We start from the raw sequence: 18,023 nt of genomic DNA, 5'->3' as shown, positions 1-18,023 counted from the left end.
CTTTGGAGGAATAAAGCTCCTCTTGTACCTAGTTAAAATTTGTACTTTTTTCTGTTGTAAAGTTTGCATTGCCCTCAGTCCACTTGGCGGATCTAGACGGGGGGGGGGGGTAGGTTCCAGGGATGGAACCTCCTTTATTTTTGCAGAGAGAGAGAGGGGGGATAAAACGTGTTTTCAGGAATATAAGATAAGATTCTTTCAGGGCCCTTTCAGGCATCACAAACAACAAGCATGGTTTCTACAATTACAAACAGCACAGACAAATTATGTGTATACTAAATAATCTATAATACATGTATTTGTATATTGTACAATTTGACACTGTATATGTAAGTAATGTTGATAAATGAAATAGTACGACCGTGTACCCTAATGCAAAGTGAAGAGATTCTACAATCCTCGCATTGCAAAAGATACCACGTGGCGATGCAAAAGTACTAACTATTACAATACATGAAGTGTCAATTTTTTGGTATGCATTATTATTACATATATTTACATGTACTTAATATTAAAAAAAATATTTTTACGTCTGGTATGATTTGGATAAAAAAAATTTCAGAATAACTCGGCATTCCAATCTCTATCCTTGCTACTCGCTAGAAAGTAGAGTCTCGCTTATTTGCTTTCATCCGTTTATCTTCAACCCCCTACTCCCCCCCCCCCCCCCCCCGGCCACTACATTCCAAAGCTTAAAATTTAATAAGGCTGTCACGCATCGTTTTCATTTATGAGTAAAATGTTCTTTTTTATTCATGACATATCCAATAAGAAATATGCAAGGTTTCAGTTTGATATCACCGAAGGATATCTTTGGATGAACAAGAGGCCCATGGGCCACAACGTTCACCTGAGTAACTTTGGTCCTTCTGTTCTTGACCAGCATATCATTTTCTTTTATATTCTTATATAAAACATTGATCCCCCTTGGCCCAACCCTACCCCCGAGAGGTCATGATTTGAAAAAAAAAAAAAAACTTCCATCTACACTACCTGAGGATGCATCCATATAAATATGGCTGGCTAATCAAGGCTATGCTGTTCATGGGGAATTTTTCTAAAGAGTTTTCCTATATATTCCTATGTTGAACTTTACCCCCCCCCCCCCCATTTCTGTTCCATCCTTTACACAGGGTCATGATTTGAACAAGTTTCAATCTATGCTCTTTGAGGATGATTCAATATGACAGATTATGGCTTTCTGTTCTTGAGAAGATTTTTAAAGTTTTTTTTCTCTATATTCCTATGTATAACTTTAATCCCCCGTTGTGACCTCGCCCTACCCTTCGGGTGTCATGATTTGAATAATCTTGAATCTTCACTACCTGAGGATGCTTCTTTATCAATATGTTTAATAATTGCTTTGCTGGATCTTGAGAAGAAGATTCTTAAAGATATATCCTATATATTACTATGTAAAACTTTGATCCCCTGTTGTGACCCCGCCCTACCCCTGGGGTCATGATTTGAACAAACTTGAGTCTACAATATTTCATGAAAATTTCACCTAAGTTTCATTTGTTCGGGGCCAATGGTTATTGAGAAAAAGAATTTTAAAAAATGACAAAAATTTTTCATAAATTCTTAATTATCTCCCCCTGAAAGAGGGCGTAGCACTTATTGTGAACAAACTAAAATTCCCCTTTACCAAAGGATGCATTTTTGCAAGTTTGGTTGAAATTGGCCCAGTGGTTCTTGAGAAGAAGTCGAAAATGTAATAGTTTACAGACAACACATGATGACGGACGCCGGAAACTTTTCGATCAAAAAAGCTCACTTGAGCCTTCAGCTCAGGTGAGCTTAAAAGTCATGCGTGGATCTAGGGGGGGGGGGGTGCACCCCATCCCCCCTTTGGAATTTAAGAGTTTAAGATTTAAGAGGTACTATGTAAAAATAACGAAAAATGTCCTTGCACCCCCCCCCGGAAATATTGACCCCCTTTAAAACGGAAAGGAGAGTATGCCCCTTCTGCGAAATAGGAAAAAATTTCTTCAGGGATTCGCACCTGTGAAAGGGAGTATGCATAAGAGTAGAGTTTTTTCTCACTGTCTGTGTGTGATTCTATGTTGGTGTGTGGGGGGTATCCTGGAACCCCTTTTCAAAAATTGCTTGATCCGCCCCTGGTACAGTTATAGGGACTACATTCAAATTTATGCTCAACATGGTACATGTGTTCGTACCAGATGGAGTTAAGCACAAGTATGTATGTGTGAAAAAAGGTTCAATGGACTGAAAAGATATCTAACATTAAAAAAAGAAGCTACTTTATTATGCATAAAAAAGGAAGAATCTGCAATTTATTATTAATTTAAGTGACGACCATTTGAATGATGAGTCCGAGGTGCTAGGTGGGGGCAAGCAGATTTTGGACTCCAGTCTCAATATTTGAAGAAATAAATTATCGGTACTCTAAAATGTTTAGAATAATATGTCCTAACTTAGAAGGAAAAAATACTCCAACTGGTGATGAATATAAATTTGTCATTATATGTAGGATAATATGATATATTTTCTTTCCTCATTTTTTTAAAAGCGCCTTTGATAATTCTGTTTCTCGTGGTTTGAAACTGATCATAACAATCAATCAATTCATTCTCCTTAAAAAGAATTCTCTTTTATAGTATCAGAGAGGGTGAATTTTTATAAAAGGTTAGTCTTAGGCTAAAAGTGAGGGTCTGGGCGCCCCACTATGCCCCCTAAACGTTAGGACGGGCCTGTTAACTTGGATATCATTGGGATTGCTGTTAATCACAATATTTGGTTAAAATTTGTGGATTTTTCAGTTGTAATACTTTGTGAATGTGTCATGAAAATATTTTATTTAAAAAGAGAATCAAAGAACCCTTGGGGTAAGGAACACGGGGAGAGGGGCGGTCCCGTCCCCAAGCACTGTGTGAAAACAAAACGTAGTGACTAGGTGCGCAAAGTGGCACGATTTGAATCATTATGACGTCATTTCCGCCGATTTATGACGTTTACCTTTTGTTATGAAAAATGTATGTAATTTTTCTTTTGCACGATCAGTCATATGGACATGGATAAAAAACAACTGAAAAATGAAACGGTATTTTCTTGTTCAGGCATTGATGTTCTTCATCGTCATTGAGGAACTTCCGTGTTCCACGCCTCGCAACCAGTGTAAGTAGCATCACAATCAATTTATCATGCTAGAAGATCAGTCAAGTTATCAAACATATAGATCTAATTATAAGCAAGTGCCTGTGCAATTTTAGGATAAAGAAATTCGCATATAAATACATGTAAGCATAGTGTTTTAATTTATATACATACATACAGTGTATGTATCTTTTACAAAGTGCTGCATGTTAATACACCTTTCTTTCATGACGGGATCTTATTGGCCCAGAAGGACTATGGCCTACCGATACCATCTGCAAAAATATCTCTTAATAGGCTAATGAATTTCTTCTAAAATCAAAAAGGAGTGCCCTTCCTTCCCAATAACCTCAATTTGTCCTTTTAGGTCCATACAAGAAGATCAAAGGATGCACCACTGTGTCTGTGGTCAAGCCTGGTTGTAGATATAACTATGTGTACCCACAGACGGAATATACAGCGGCTATAAACATCAAATCTTGTATTCCAAGAAATCTACTCCGGATTTATTGGACTGTTCGGAACAATGGCAAAAGGTTTTTCACATTTAAGTGCAGGTACATAAAAATGCAAATCCCCCCCCTCCCCCTAAAAAAAAATATTAGGCCTATAGAGATGTATATAGAGAAAAACTCACATGTAAGCCTTTGTGACAGTTTTTAATTCTTAAATTTTGTGAATTTATATGTAATGATACTACTAATAATAAGTAATTAATGCTGAATAGTGATACGATTAGGCCATTCCAAGTTTTTTTTCTATGTTTAGCGTCCACCCATCTTTCAAAAACCTACCTACCTATTCGCAAAAAATACACAAACCAAAAAAAAAAGGAAACAGAACTCATAGTAATAAAAGTAACGTCAATCGAATGATTGATTTGATTTAATTTTTTTTTTATATATTTTTCTCCTTTCTAGATCTATACGTTAACAAAATCAGGTACTAAATGCTTAAAAATTACCAAATATGAAAAAATGTAGACAGATCATCACAGGAAATGATAGAATTCCAAGATTTCGACCAGAATAATCAATTTCAGGTCTCCTGATTTTGTTTGCTTATTCTGATATTGGGTTCAAAAACTAAGGCGCACGCGGACGCTTAACAGAAAAAAAACTTGGAATGGCCTTATTTTTCTGTACAGATTACTTTTTCTTTATTTTATTTCAATATGCTATCCAAATTTCTCTGTGTTTTAGATTTATCGTCTGAATTTATTTTTAATATAAATAGACTTATCTATGTTTAGGCAGAAGTCGGAGTGTTCTCTCCAGAACAATAAGATCAATGGAAGTTTCTTTGTGATGGAAGCTCGATTATTTGTTTTGGACACAACTGCAACGAAGAAATTGCAATTAATTTTGGTGCCGATTTCCTTTACAAAATTGTCACTCACAACTGTAAAAGGTAATTGATAAACCTCCGTGACGTTGATTTGGTTGGTTATTGACTGCAGGTTGTATCAACTGTCATTTATAACATAAATTTACTGAAGAGAATTATTATTGATGCAAAACATTAGACTTGATACATGCATGAATATCTCTAGGTACTCTTCAGGTTAATGTAATGGCGTTTTTTTGAAACAGACCAAATGAAACACCAGCAGTTAAAGGCTCAACAACTTGAAGGTTTATGGTCATAGTTTTTGATTTTATATCAGTGCTCTTGTGGAATCTAGCAATACACACTAGTTAGCTTTTGTAGGTAATGGCAGGTGGATGTGATAAGACGCTGAAACTTTAAGATACATTTTCCTTATAACTGCAACCACACTTTAATGCATTGTTTAAGATTTGGAAAGACACTTCAAAATGCAGCTTTATTAAATGTTCAGCAAACCATTTATTCGGCAAGCCACACCTAAGAATGCAATGCACTTCCCTCATTTAATGAACTTTCTATTGTAACCTCGTCATTTCTGTATATTCATGCACAATACAAACCGGAATTCAGTCTCTTCTTCCTGGTATTAAACAAATTTCTTTATATTTTACATGCAAACCAGTTATAGTATCTATCAATTTTTCTACTGTACAGTATAATGCAGATATCTTTAGGATGCCGTTCCGACTCTATATTTTCTTAGGGTCAGATTTTTATTTAAGAACGTAGGAAATCTTGTACGAGCGGTTAATGACACTGGTAAAATTATAGAATGTATTGCCCACAGGAAACAACTATAGATGACAACTGAAATTTGCAGCACAAAAATTGTGTTTCATAGAATTTAGCAACATCTAACAAATAAAAAATGGCATATTCTTTACGCGCAAAAATTTTCTCACCGCTTGGATACTAGTATATTGAAAAATCATTTCTTTTTAATTACTAGTAAATTATCTTTTTTTAAATAGATCTTGTCAGTCGCAAGCTGATGAAAGTTACTGACGCAATAAAGATGTTTGAGTACATGTTGCCTTCCCTGAACACTAAATCCAGCAACAGCATTGTCGTCAGGAATAGATTAATATCCAAAATCCGGATCTATCTTCAGAATCAGTCTGTTGGCAGCACAACACAAAATACAAATCCAGGAACATGGATACCCATTGGAAGACCGAATAACTCGTCAAACATCTCAGTTCTGGTGGTTCCTTCAGAAACACATACGTCCGGTGATGCTATCAGTAACGGAATCAAAGTACTGTTAACAAAGGAGAACTTGACAGAGGCACATTTGGCCAAACTTACACGAATCGTCCATTTGATGGCAGAAAGCATCATGGGTCAAGTGCAGTCTAATCCTAAGTATGATCGGGAAAAGATCAATTCTCAGATCCAGAACAGGACCATTCAAATCTGGGAGCTTCTCAAGAAAATGAATAGGACAGAGCACAAAACTCACCCCAAGATGTTTACTGAAGGTAAAAACTCCAAAGCAACCAAATAAATTGTACACTTTAAGTTAATTTATTTAACAAACAATCCGAATATTTAAATGAAACAAGAAACAGTTTTGAGATCATTTTTTACAAATCATATGTTAATATATAAATCTAATGGACAGCTCATTGGTCGGAGTGGGGTAACTGGAGCCCTTGTTCAAAGACATGTAAGGGGAGGAAATTCAGCACGCGTAGTAGAACATGTTTTGTAAACGAAGATACATATAAACCATGCAAGGGTCATAGTTCAGAAATGAAGAAATGTCCATGCCTTGAGGAAGTTCTTCCTCCAAAACCAACGGGCCCAACTGTCATATATGGTTAGTATCATTGTAACTTATTTTATACGGATTGTTAAACGTAAAATTAATTAGTAAAATTTTGAATCCACTTTAAATACACTTAAAAAGTTGTTACAATAAGGATTCTGACACTTTCAGACAAGAAATACCATGTTTAAAAAACGTACCACATCTATATACATAAACTCTACAAAGGGCGAAAGCTGTAATTTTGGTAAAAATACCCCCCACCCCTTCAGCACCTACCGGTATATCTGGACTCTAAAGAATTATTTCACTGTCGTTTCCGTACAGTGATGATTTTCCTAAATGTTGGTGTGTCTGTCAATCGTCAACACGCGTTCAATCAACAAAAAACGGATAGAATTTCCATCTCTCCAAATCGACCTTTTTCTAAAGTTTCCTTTTATTTTTCTGTTATCATGTATTTAATTTCTGAAGTAGTATTTGAGCTACTATCAGAAATATGGTAATTTTTCTCCGATGTCATCCCTTTGAATGATTGATTGATAGTATGCTGTTTAACGTCCCATTCGAGAATTTTCACTCATAGAGAGACGTCGTCTTATGCCGGTGAAGGGCTTCAAATTTAGACCTATACTCGGCACTTAGAGCCATTGAGCAGTGAGGTTCTTTATCGTGCCAACGCCTACCGTGACACGGGACCTCGGTTTTTAAGGTCTCATCAAAACCCGTGACTTTCACTTCTTTTGATTGTACACACAAGTACTCTGAAGTAGATATTAAAAAGAAACTTGAGTTTCTGATTGACACTATCTGTGTAGTGTTTGGAGATCAGGTCTTCCAACTATCTGTCAGAATTTCTATGGATACCAATTGCGCCCGGTTATTAGCAGTGGTATTTTTGTATTTATACAAAGCAGAGTTTATTCCAAAACTTGTACATGAGAAAAAGAAGATACTTGCTGTGGCCTTCAACGCGACATTTAGATATATCGACGACGTATTATCAATTAACAATAGTTTCTTCCATTCATATGTCGATATCCCAGTGAACTTGAAATAAAAGATACTACAGTCTGGCACATCTGTTTCATATTTGAATATTTTATAAAAAGATGTTAATGGCAAACAACTTTCCTATCGTCGTCTTCCCTTACTTATGTAGCAGTATACCCTTATCACCTGCATATGGGGTTAATATCTCCCAGTTGATCCGATACGCAAGAGCATGCTCCAAGTGCGAACAATTTATAAAACGAGGCAAGCTATTGACAAACAAGTTGATGAAACAAGGATATCAACAGTGTCGTTTAAAGTCACCACTTCGTAATTTCTATGGTCGATACAATGACCTTGTCAGCAAATACAATCTATCATTAAGGGGAGACAGGACACATGTCACATGACTCAATTGACTACGTCATAGTCACTGTTCATGTAGGTGCTAAACGTTGTTATAATTCACCTGTATTTGTGTAATATTTGTTCAACTTGTTAAGCTTAAACATTTTATGTAAAATATTGAAGAGTTTTAAACGATTGTGTAAATATTTCAGAATTGTGAAATCGATTGATCCACCCCTCTGTTTCTTTACGCTGCAGTCTAACAAGTCAGTGACGTCATATATGATCTCTCGGTGCAATGAGATCAAGTACACGTTGATTTTGGTCAGTTTTATAATATTACATTAAAACAGATTACAACCAATGTATCGCGATGGATTTTTTGAAGCAGGAATTACGAGAATAATTTTTACGTGTTTGGTAGCAAAGATTATCGGAAGTTATATTCCATTTCGTTTGTGCAAGTTTTCGTGTGACGTCACAGTTGTTTTTCCCGTACTCGGAAAATGTAAACATTAAGCGTTTTTACCACGCTTATGTCTTGTTCAAGAATGTCCTGTGTGATAATGAGGTAAGCTTCACCTTACGATATTGCTGCAATTAATTACTACGAAGAAGGACTTCAGTTGATTCGATACGCAAGAGCATGCTCTACGTATGTACAATTTCTAAAACGAGGTAAATTATTGACAAATAAGTTGATGAAACAAGAATATCAGCTGTCTCGTTTAAAGTCATCATTTCGTAAGTTCTATGGTCGATACAATGACCTTGTTAGCAAATACAATTTATCATTGAGTCAAATGCTGTCTGACGTTTTTCACACTAATTGTTAGGCCATTATTTACACACTGAATTGTCGACGGATTTTTCCGTTATTTCCCGATCATGACAAGGAGCACACGGCGGGTGTGACCGGTCGGCAGGGGATGCTCACTCCTCCATGGCACCTGATCCCACCTCTGATGTTTGGAGGTCCGTGTTTGCTCTGCTCCTATTTTGTATTGATTAATGGACTTTTGAGCTTGAATACTGTTCGTTATCTCCATATATTTCAATCGTAAATTTTAAAATAATTATTTACAGAATTTTTTCCCATATGCTTTTTTTTGTCGTTGAAGCTGTCTTGAAAAGTGCGTAATTTATCCAATCCATATACATTGTGAAGTATGAAAAAATGCCGTAAGAATTCTAAACACTATTTATATTCTGAATATTTGAAGAGCTGCATGTCCTTACACATGTTTTGTTTGTGCTTAAAAATTCCCATTATAGACTCAATAAAGGACCCGTAAACACGAAGAACCAAAACTTAATCCATACACTGTACGGAGCGATATTTGTATGGCGATATCTCTTAAATAAGTCAAGAAATCTGATGATAGAGTTACTTAAAGATATGTAGGACATACTAAATTAAAAATATACAAAATATGAAAAAAATGATTGACCAGATTTTTTTTCAGCTCACGGTCCTGTTTCTCCTTAAGTCGAATGCTGACTAACGTTTTTCATACTAGTTGTTAGGCAATTATTTAAACACTGAATTGTCTACGGATTTTTCCGTCTACCCGATCATGACAATGTGCACACGGCGGATGTGACCGGTCGACAGGGTATGCTTACTCTTCCATGGCACCTGTTCCCACCTCTGATGTTTTTTTGGTGGTCCTTGTTTGCTCTGCTCCCGATTTGTATTGTATCAATGAACTTCTGAGCTTGATTACTGTTCGGTATCTCCATATTTCATGTACATGTATGAAACGATTTATGGAACAACAGGATGAAGTATTTAAAAATTCACTGAATCACTCTACTCTCAATTTATCATTGTGTTCGAAATACCGTTATTTCGGTCTCCGTATCACGAAACGTATCCCCCCCCCCCCCCAAAAAAAAAATAACGATATACCGGTATATCGATAAAATCGTACATCCTATGAAAATCCATCTTAATTAAAAAAAAAAAAGAACATCTGATCAGTTTTCGGAATGGATCAAACATAATCAGATGTTTAAAAACATCCAATTCTGTAGTTCAATTTCTTCTTTTATTTCTATTATGACCTCATTTACAGGGCAGTGGACATCCTGGGGAAGTTGGTCCGAGTGTTCAGTGACTTGTGGTCTTGGGAATGAACAAAGCTACAGAAAATGTCAATCAAACCAGCGAGAGTTTAAGCACGGAGATACAATAATTAAGTGTGTGGGAAGTCGCAAAAAGACCCGTGCCTGTATTATGGCTGCATGTGGTTCGTATTTTTGTAGATTAATTATTTTTTAACACTAATTTTGAGTCTAATGTCATTTTCACGTCAGTATGAATATTCTAAATTATTAATTTAAATGCAAAGTAATTTTTATTTGTGTATTCTATTTACATAATTGTCTAAATCCAAACGGAAGGTTTATTTAAAGTTATTGATTTATTACAAAACACGCACAGTTTTCCACCTCAGACGTACGATCAAAGAAGTACTTGTTTGCATAATGCATTTCAAATTTTACTAAAAAAGTCCAGTAAAATATAAATGCGCGTAAAATTAATAACATTGAAGTCTGAATTGATAAAAAAATATAAGAATCTGAAGAAAAGAATCCTACAATGTATGAGAAGTGTTGTACTTAATTTCTGTATTACTCCAATCCAGGATAAGAACTCGACAGAAGATTGAAATGTTTCAATTTCCTACTAGGACCATTCTTTTATTTTGCACTGAAAATGAATTATTTGATTGAGACATTTTTTTAAATTAAAAAAAGGAAGTCATACATCTATTCCATTAAAACCATGTATATTGACTTTCTTCATCTATCCAAATACAATACCAAAAAAAAAAAAAAAAAAAAAAAAATAAATAAATAAATAAAAGGTATGATAATACGCATATGTTTCATACTGTACAAGTAATAATTTTTATTATAATTATTTTTCTGAATATATATATACATGTACTAACTTATTTTGCATATGCTAGCTCTCAGAATATGTACAGGCTGTGTTAAGGAGGGATTCTTCTCATAAGAACACTTATTTCTTATATTTAAAAATCAATGAAATTTTCACAGAATCAAGAAGACAATATCACCAAGTGATGGTATCATTTAGATTAAATTTGACCGTTTTATATTAGAGGCAAGGTCAGGTCAAGGTCAGTACCTTTTCCCTGGATATTAAGAATTAAACATTACTGTTGCCAATCATGCGAAGCCTACTTCTATTTCAAAAGATTAAATGTTTTTCTTTTTGCATAAAGAGATATTACCATATAGGGTCTATAAGATGATATTCCCAAATTGAAATAAATAATTTAACTAAAATCGATATTGGCTAATCCGAATTTTCTCTATTTTTCTTAAAATTTTAAGATATTTCAGTTATTTTTATATGCTTCCTATATTTAAATTTTTCTTATTTTCACATATGGTAAAGTTGTCATATAAAGATACAAAATGATATAAAAACAAAAAGTTTTGACCGTTTATTAAGAGAGAAAAAACACTTTTTACGGATTTTTGGCTCAAATCTGAACTTAGATTGGAAGGTTTTAAAAGCTAACATAGTTGTAGTTTGTTTGGAAAATCATATTTATTTGATATATTTTAAAACTTTAGTCCCTTATTATTAATTTAACTTACATTTAAAAATTTTCTCCAAGTCTTTGATTGTGTAAAAATTATAACTAAATTCATTGCTCTATAATTATTTTGAGAGGCAGAAAAGAAGATATTTTCATACATCGCCATTCCGCCAAAAATATAGTCCCTGTTAGATTTCAAACTCAGTTTACCATTTCTATTTAAAGTTGTACAATTGTGATGAAGAAAGATTAATATGATCTTTTAAATATCTTGCATCTAAATATATAAAAAATATAAGCAATTCTACTACGATTATTGCCGAGATCAAAGAAATGCCGCGGACATTATTCTCCAATAAATCACGAACGTCATCAAAAAATTATCAGATCAGAATCACATGTCAAATCTGTACAGTTGAAATAAATATTTCACTGTATAATCTAATACTTATTTAGACCACATCGATGTGTCGTCTTCCGCAGTCTAAACGTGTGTATTGCCTGAAACAGCTGATAAATATCCGTTTTTATAGCCAAGTGGGACTGTTCTACGGACCTCCCCAATAACATTTACACTCCCGTGATTTTACTGATAAATCAATGAAATAGACAACTGGTTTTGTTATTTTTCATTCATAAAAATTAATCAATATATGTTACAAGCAAATTTATAATAATTAAAGGATATTTTTAATCCAGCAAAAGCTGAAATCGTCTGCATTTTATGCAATCGATTGACCCTCTGGTGTTAAATGGAACAGCGAAATTGCGACATGGTGACCTAATTCGTTTCTCTATAGAGAAAACGATCAACTGTATTTTAGAGCCGTTAGTAGAATAGAAATAAAGTCCTTGTTGTCGTGAATGATGCAGGATAACCTCCTCGGTCTCGAAATGTTGTCTGAAATATAAAAGCCTCGGCTAACGCCTCGGCTTTTATATTTCAGACAACATTTCTCGACCTCGGAGGTTATCCTGCAACATTCACGATAACGCGGACTTTATTTCTTAAATATACTTTGAACATTTCATCTAGTCAGAAACCAGACAAGAATCCCTCCTTAAACTCTCGCATGAAGAAGTCTACTACACGTAAAATACGCTGTACAATGGTATCTATCTATCTATCTATATATATATATATATAGAGAGAGAGAGAGAGAGAGAAATAATTGATAAAATCAATAAATTTTAGGTCATAATGAAAATGAAAAAATAAGAAATGTTCCTTTCCATTATTTTCAAATTTTAAAAAAAATTAATTGTTAGCAACTATCAAAATTGTACAATAAAAATTTCTCCAAAAAAACACATGTGCAAACATGCATAATTTTACATATTAAATGAAAGAAAACTCCTCACAAAGCTATAATAAGTTTTGACTTAATGATGATACATTAAGTTATATGATGTGAACTTTTTATTATTTTTATAATACTTGTATTTCAAAATTTATTTGAACTCCAAAAAGTGGAGGGAAAACATGCAAAAACTTACATAAAACATTTTGAAATTCTTTTCTTTTATTGATATCGAATGAATATGTTTATGAAATATGACCAGTGAAAATGAAACAAGAATTTGGTAAAGATGACATATAATCAGATATCGTAAAATGGCTGCTAAATATTGTCAGTATTGTTTTTATTTCATAAGGAATTTAAAGTTTAATGATCAGGTAAATGGAAATTATTTTAATCAGTTACTTATTTATTTCTGTGTGTGTAACAAATCACATTCAGCCTTTCCTCTGTCTGTCATTCTTGATAATATCATGGAAAGCAAATATAAGGAATAAACAGCATTATTCAGTGAACAAGGAGTTATGAATAGCAATTTCTCTGCTGGCATATTTTCCATGAAGAGCTAGCGCGCATTAAGGAATATGCCCGCAGAGCAATTGCTATTCATAACGCCATGTTTAATGAATAAATAATACAATGGAAATGTTGTTTGGAATGAAAAGTTGAAGATAACAAACATTGATCAAACTCAAAAAATCCTTTGAACTATACAAGTCGTCGAAAGGGAAAAAAAGAAGGAAACACCAGAGCCTGCAAAGTTGGATCAGATGCATATGAATAGTAAGCATCCCCTTTCTAGCGGTCAAAGCCACTGTGAGTCCTCTGTGATCAGGTAAACGGAGTTATTTGTAATCATAATAACATAATTAGTATAAAAATAATAACCTAACAAAAAGATTGTTATAGATAAATTTAACCTGATGAAGTCTAAACTTTTAATGTAACAGGTAAACACACTTTATGCAGCGGCGGGTGGTAATGGAATATTACTACATACGATTGTCCTGTCAAATGTTGTCAACAGTGAAAAATAATAAACATCATGTTCTAGTAATTTTACCCCTTTCTATTTTTAATGGTTCATTTTTCAACAATATATACCTGTATATATTATACGAGTGCATAGAAATAGATATCTGCTCAAATAAACAAATTATGACATTTCGTGTTATGTGTGGTATCGCCTTGCGGCGCACGGATGATAACGTCACGTTTCATCTTTGCTAAAACAGTTGGATAACCAAGATTAAATTCCTTAATTTCTCTGATGCACACATCTGATTTCTGCTTTATTCCTCCTTAAAACATTAGAATATTATTATCATCTTTTGTTCTTTTAATACTTTCTTTTTATTGAAAGGTCCAAGACAGTCCAATTAGTTACCTGTAACTGTCCAATAAGTTAAAAAGTCTGTCCATTATTAAAAGTAATGGACAGTATTTAATAACTTATAGGACAACTACGGTAAGTTATTAGATTAAGAAAACACAACAAAGACACAGATGAATATTTTTAAGCAATGAATCCAACATTTTTCACATTGTATTGAAATATGTATTCCAAGTCACAGGAACAAAAACTCAAACTTTGTAATTTTTGCATTAAATATCAAAATGTACATTCAAACCCGCAAAGAATGTGAAATCTTAAATTTGAAGGAAATATTTTCAAATTCTACTAAAATGTAACTTGCACCAACAACACACACGGGGATATCACTTCTCCTTTTTAATGCCTTCCTAGCAAGAGTCAATCGCTCTTTCTTCTTTCTCACTAGTACTTTGAATAATTTTGCTCACTTTCTGAAGTAGCACATCTATTGTTTCTTCTATTATAGGAATACAAGGGTGTTTGGTTAATAGAAATAGAGAATTGCTATTCTGCTCTTTTCCCAATTCGTTTTTGACACCAAAAAAGCTAATAATTTTGTTGATGTGTATATCACGCAACAACTTGACGTCCTTAAACATGAAAGCATCAACGTAGGGTACTGTGTAACATTCTCTCTGACAGTTAAGGAACACAGTTCCATTTACATGTCTTCTCCGTTTTCTGCGATAAGCCTCTTCGAAATCTAAATATTGGTGATTTAATTTACGGAATCTTTCTACGTTTTTTGTTTTTCTGCATCCTTGAATAGCCTTGACCAAAAGTTGAGAAATATTTGAAAAGAAAAAAAACCCCGTCCACTTTGAGTTCAAAATTCATTATCTTGACAAGTTTAAGAAGACAAAACAAAAAGGTCAGTAAAGGAGTTAAATTTGTTCCCATGGCAATTCCAACAGTTTGTTGGAATACCTTGACTCCAAAGACTGCATAAATATTAGTAATGAGGAACTCCAGCATCTTTTTGATACTTCGGAGTACTTTTATGCAGAACCAGAATGATTTTTAACAAAATCATTTTGTAGATTACCAATCACAAGATGAGGAAATATATCCAACTTCCATTTTAAATTGGAAAAGTAGCTGTCTATGGTGTCAGAAGTCTGATCTTTATTTATTCATGAGAATTGGTTGTATAAAGTAAAAAATTTTTTCCCCAAATCAATTAGATCATTTAATGATTTAATTGTTTTTGGAAAAAAATTGTGAATTCAAATTTTCTTAAAGTTCTTAAGCGTTTTTGAGAATTCGCATTTGATTTTCAATCACTTCTTGAATATTTTACTGACTATAGAATGGTAATGACCTACTAACAATTAATCTATTTGACAAACGGGATGACCTCAGGTTTTTTTCGTCAACTTTCCCTTTTTATATAGTTGTATTCCGTGATCACCTGCATGTTGTATTTATATCTTCCAACTGATTTGATTCCCAAGAACATGTTCTGAATACTATCAATATATAAACAGAAACAAGTTGACTGACAAATAAGTTGATATTACAGGGTATCAACTATTTCACTGAAAGTCAATTTTTTTAATAGCATCTATAGTCGTTGTACTGACCTTATTTGCAAATACACAATACAGAGAACTCACATCGGATGTGACCGGTTGACAGGGGAAGTTTACTCCTCCTTATAACCTTGAACCAGCTCTGATGTTTCCAGAGATCCCTTTCTTTGCCCTGTTCACCATTCATATTCCTTACTGGATTTATGAGATTGATCATTGTTCCTTATATTTACCTTTTACATTACGCATGACGAAAGTATTATTTTGAAGGAGCAACCAAAGCAGAGTATAAGATTTTTCAAGGAAGCAACGCTAGTCTTACTTGTAAGTCTCTGGATCAGTCGGTACACAGATCTATGTACTGGGTAAGTCCCCGTGGCAAGCGATACAGGCCTGGAAGGAAAATTGGAAGGTAAGTCTGTTAGTCTCTTACCGATTGTTAGATTTAAAAAATGAAAACAATGTTTTACGTCCCATTGAGAATTTCGCTAATATAGCCAGGTCATCATATACCGGTGAGGGCTTCAAATCAGACCTACATGTATACTCGGCACTTAGGGCCATTGAGCAGTGAGGGTTCTCTTTCGTGCCAACACCTACTGTGAAACGGGACCCCATCCGAAAGACCTTTGACTTTAATTCTAATGCCGGGCGCTTTCCGAACGAACAGTCACTACCTATGTTTACATCTAAGGTTTGACGCAGCGCGGCGAAAAAAAATCGAACCCGGGTTACCTGGTCACATTGTTTGAAGAACAGAAGAGCTTATGTGTTGATAGTGTTCGTCGTCCCTCTTTCTCAATTCTGCCTTAACCGTGGAAGTTTCACGTGATTTATAAGATTTAGTACAAGTGTACACATGTACACAACATGAAGGCAAATTATAATTCTATTTTGGTTTATTTAGATATAAACATTTTAGTGAAATAAAGTAACTAATGGACCTATCTTAAAATCCATTTCGTGTATATATGATCAAGATCAAACGTGATTTTAGGGTATGCAATTGCCATCGCTTTAAAGAACAGAATATGATATAGGTAAATTATTCAAAGGATGACTGCACTTAATGCCGGTTTTTGTCATTTTCAGTTGCTTCTGTTGCTTTTATATATAAACCTTATTTCACTTTTGTATGTTTATGAAAGAATCCTGTTAATTTGGAACCAAATTTAAATCTTAAAATGATTTTAGACTGTGTTACAATAAAGTGAATCAAGTTTTTTGTCCTTACTGCTTTCCAAATATAGAGAATTTACACTTACCTGCCCTTGATTGATCATAAGATATGCACGAGAGGTGGAGCTGACATTGTAAGAATAGGTCTAAAATTAGACTTGATAAATAACAATAACTTGCTTGAAAAAAGAACGTGATCACTCTTTCGAATCTCCCTCTCCATTCTGTATGGCACAAACACACTACTGACAAAGGTTTCAAAACAAAATTAACAATAGGAGCACGTCAATGTAATTAAAGCAGAATTATATCAATGCCAAATGATTTAACGTATTCGAACACAATGTCCTAGTTAGCTCAAAACATGCTACCTTACAAGTCACGTGACGGAATTTAGTATTCACAAAGTTACCTGAGGTACGAAATCACGTGGTGAATTATAATATTCAACATGTCACAACCCTTGGTTACAACACAGAGAGCGAATGTAAGAAGAAGCAGTTTTTTCTCTTTTTAACCATGAGTGCATGTTTGTCTATTAATCTCCTTTTGACACGTTATTATTTATGCAAATATACAACTACTGTTAAACGTAGAACAATAGACAAACATGCGCTGACTATGTATGAAGTCAGTAAAAAAAATGGGCGCTCTCATTACCAAAAGCAGATTCAAGAAATTGTGATGACCCCTGCCTTTGAAAACAGATTCGAACTTCGTAAATACACACTTTTATTAAACTTAATTACATAAAGTTGTAGATTGGATGTTGACCATTCTTGCAATGAAAAGAAAAAATGCTTGTTTTGAAAGTTTATTTTTTGTCGCAAATTTCGCATGTCCTTAAGTGCAGTCATCCTTTATGTAACTTTTACAGTTTTATATCATTTTAATAAATACCGATAAAAGTCCACGAGCACCTGTCGTTTTCATGCAGAATGTTGGGCGTTCAAAATTTTCTTATTCCGTTAGCTTGCTATCATGCTTTGGTAGTTTCTCCTCGTGTCATTTTCTGCCATGACTCAGAACATCGTTTTTAAAACCCTCTTACATCTAAACTATTGAAAGCGTGGTAAAGAGTCGTGTATAGTAAATGTATTTGACTCCACCCCACCCCCTACACTCATGAAATTCTCTTGCTTCAGGGCATTTTGATACAATAGGTTCGTATACATTATACAGTTTGATTTTTATTTTAATTTTCCTTTATTTTCAGAATATCTGTTACCAAGGACGGACAGCTTCACATAAAACGAGCTTATGTGGACGATGAGGGGACTTACTACTGCATTATTCCAGTATCGAACAGAAACATCATAGGAAATGCACAAATCAGTAACTACATACTGTATTTCATTTTATTTTATTTTATTTTATTACCATGAACTCTAATGGCAGAGTATTATGATACATCATTAGATATACATTATACAATGT

At 34.0% G+C, this 18,023-nt stretch overlaps 1 protein-coding gene across 2 annotated transcripts in view; it reads left to right on the top strand.

Annotated features, from left to right (window-relative positions):
- Window positions 1–2,974: 2,974 nt before the first annotated feature.
- The window catches only part of LOC133205345 (uncharacterized), a 63,193-nt gene continuing 48,144 nt past the window's right edge, over window positions 2,975–18,023 (top strand). For both annotated transcript variants that reach the window (XR_009723605.1, XM_061341137.1), the window contains exons 1-8: window positions 2,975–3,138; window positions 3,485–3,674; window positions 4,370–4,527; window positions 5,478–5,987; window positions 6,131–6,328; window positions 9,697–9,870; window positions 15,678–15,819; window positions 17,803–17,921. Coding sequence is in view for 1 of the 2 variants with exons in the window: in XM_061341137.1 (XP_061197121.1) it covers window positions 3,057–3,138; window positions 3,485–3,674; window positions 4,370–4,527; window positions 5,478–5,987; window positions 6,131–6,328; window positions 9,697–9,870; window positions 15,678–15,819; window positions 17,803–17,921 (1,573 nt within the window). In the remaining variant the exon portion in view is untranslated. The remainder of the gene's footprint in view (window positions 3,139–3,484; window positions 3,675–4,369; window positions 4,528–5,477; window positions 5,988–6,130; window positions 6,329–9,696; window positions 9,871–15,677; window positions 15,820–17,802; window positions 17,922–18,023) is intronic.

Source organism: Saccostrea echinata, unplaced genomic scaffold (assembly GCF_033153115.1).
Source record: "Saccostrea echinata isolate AGI-Se365-2 ecotype Australia unplaced genomic scaffold, CSIRO_AGI_Sech_v1 ptg000054l, whole genome shotgun sequence".
Classification (NCBI taxonomy): domain Eukaryota; kingdom Metazoa; phylum Mollusca; class Bivalvia; order Ostreida; family Ostreidae; genus Saccostrea; species Saccostrea echinata.
Note: the sequence above shows the minus strand (reverse complement) of the source record. Positions and strands in the feature narration are given on the sequence as shown.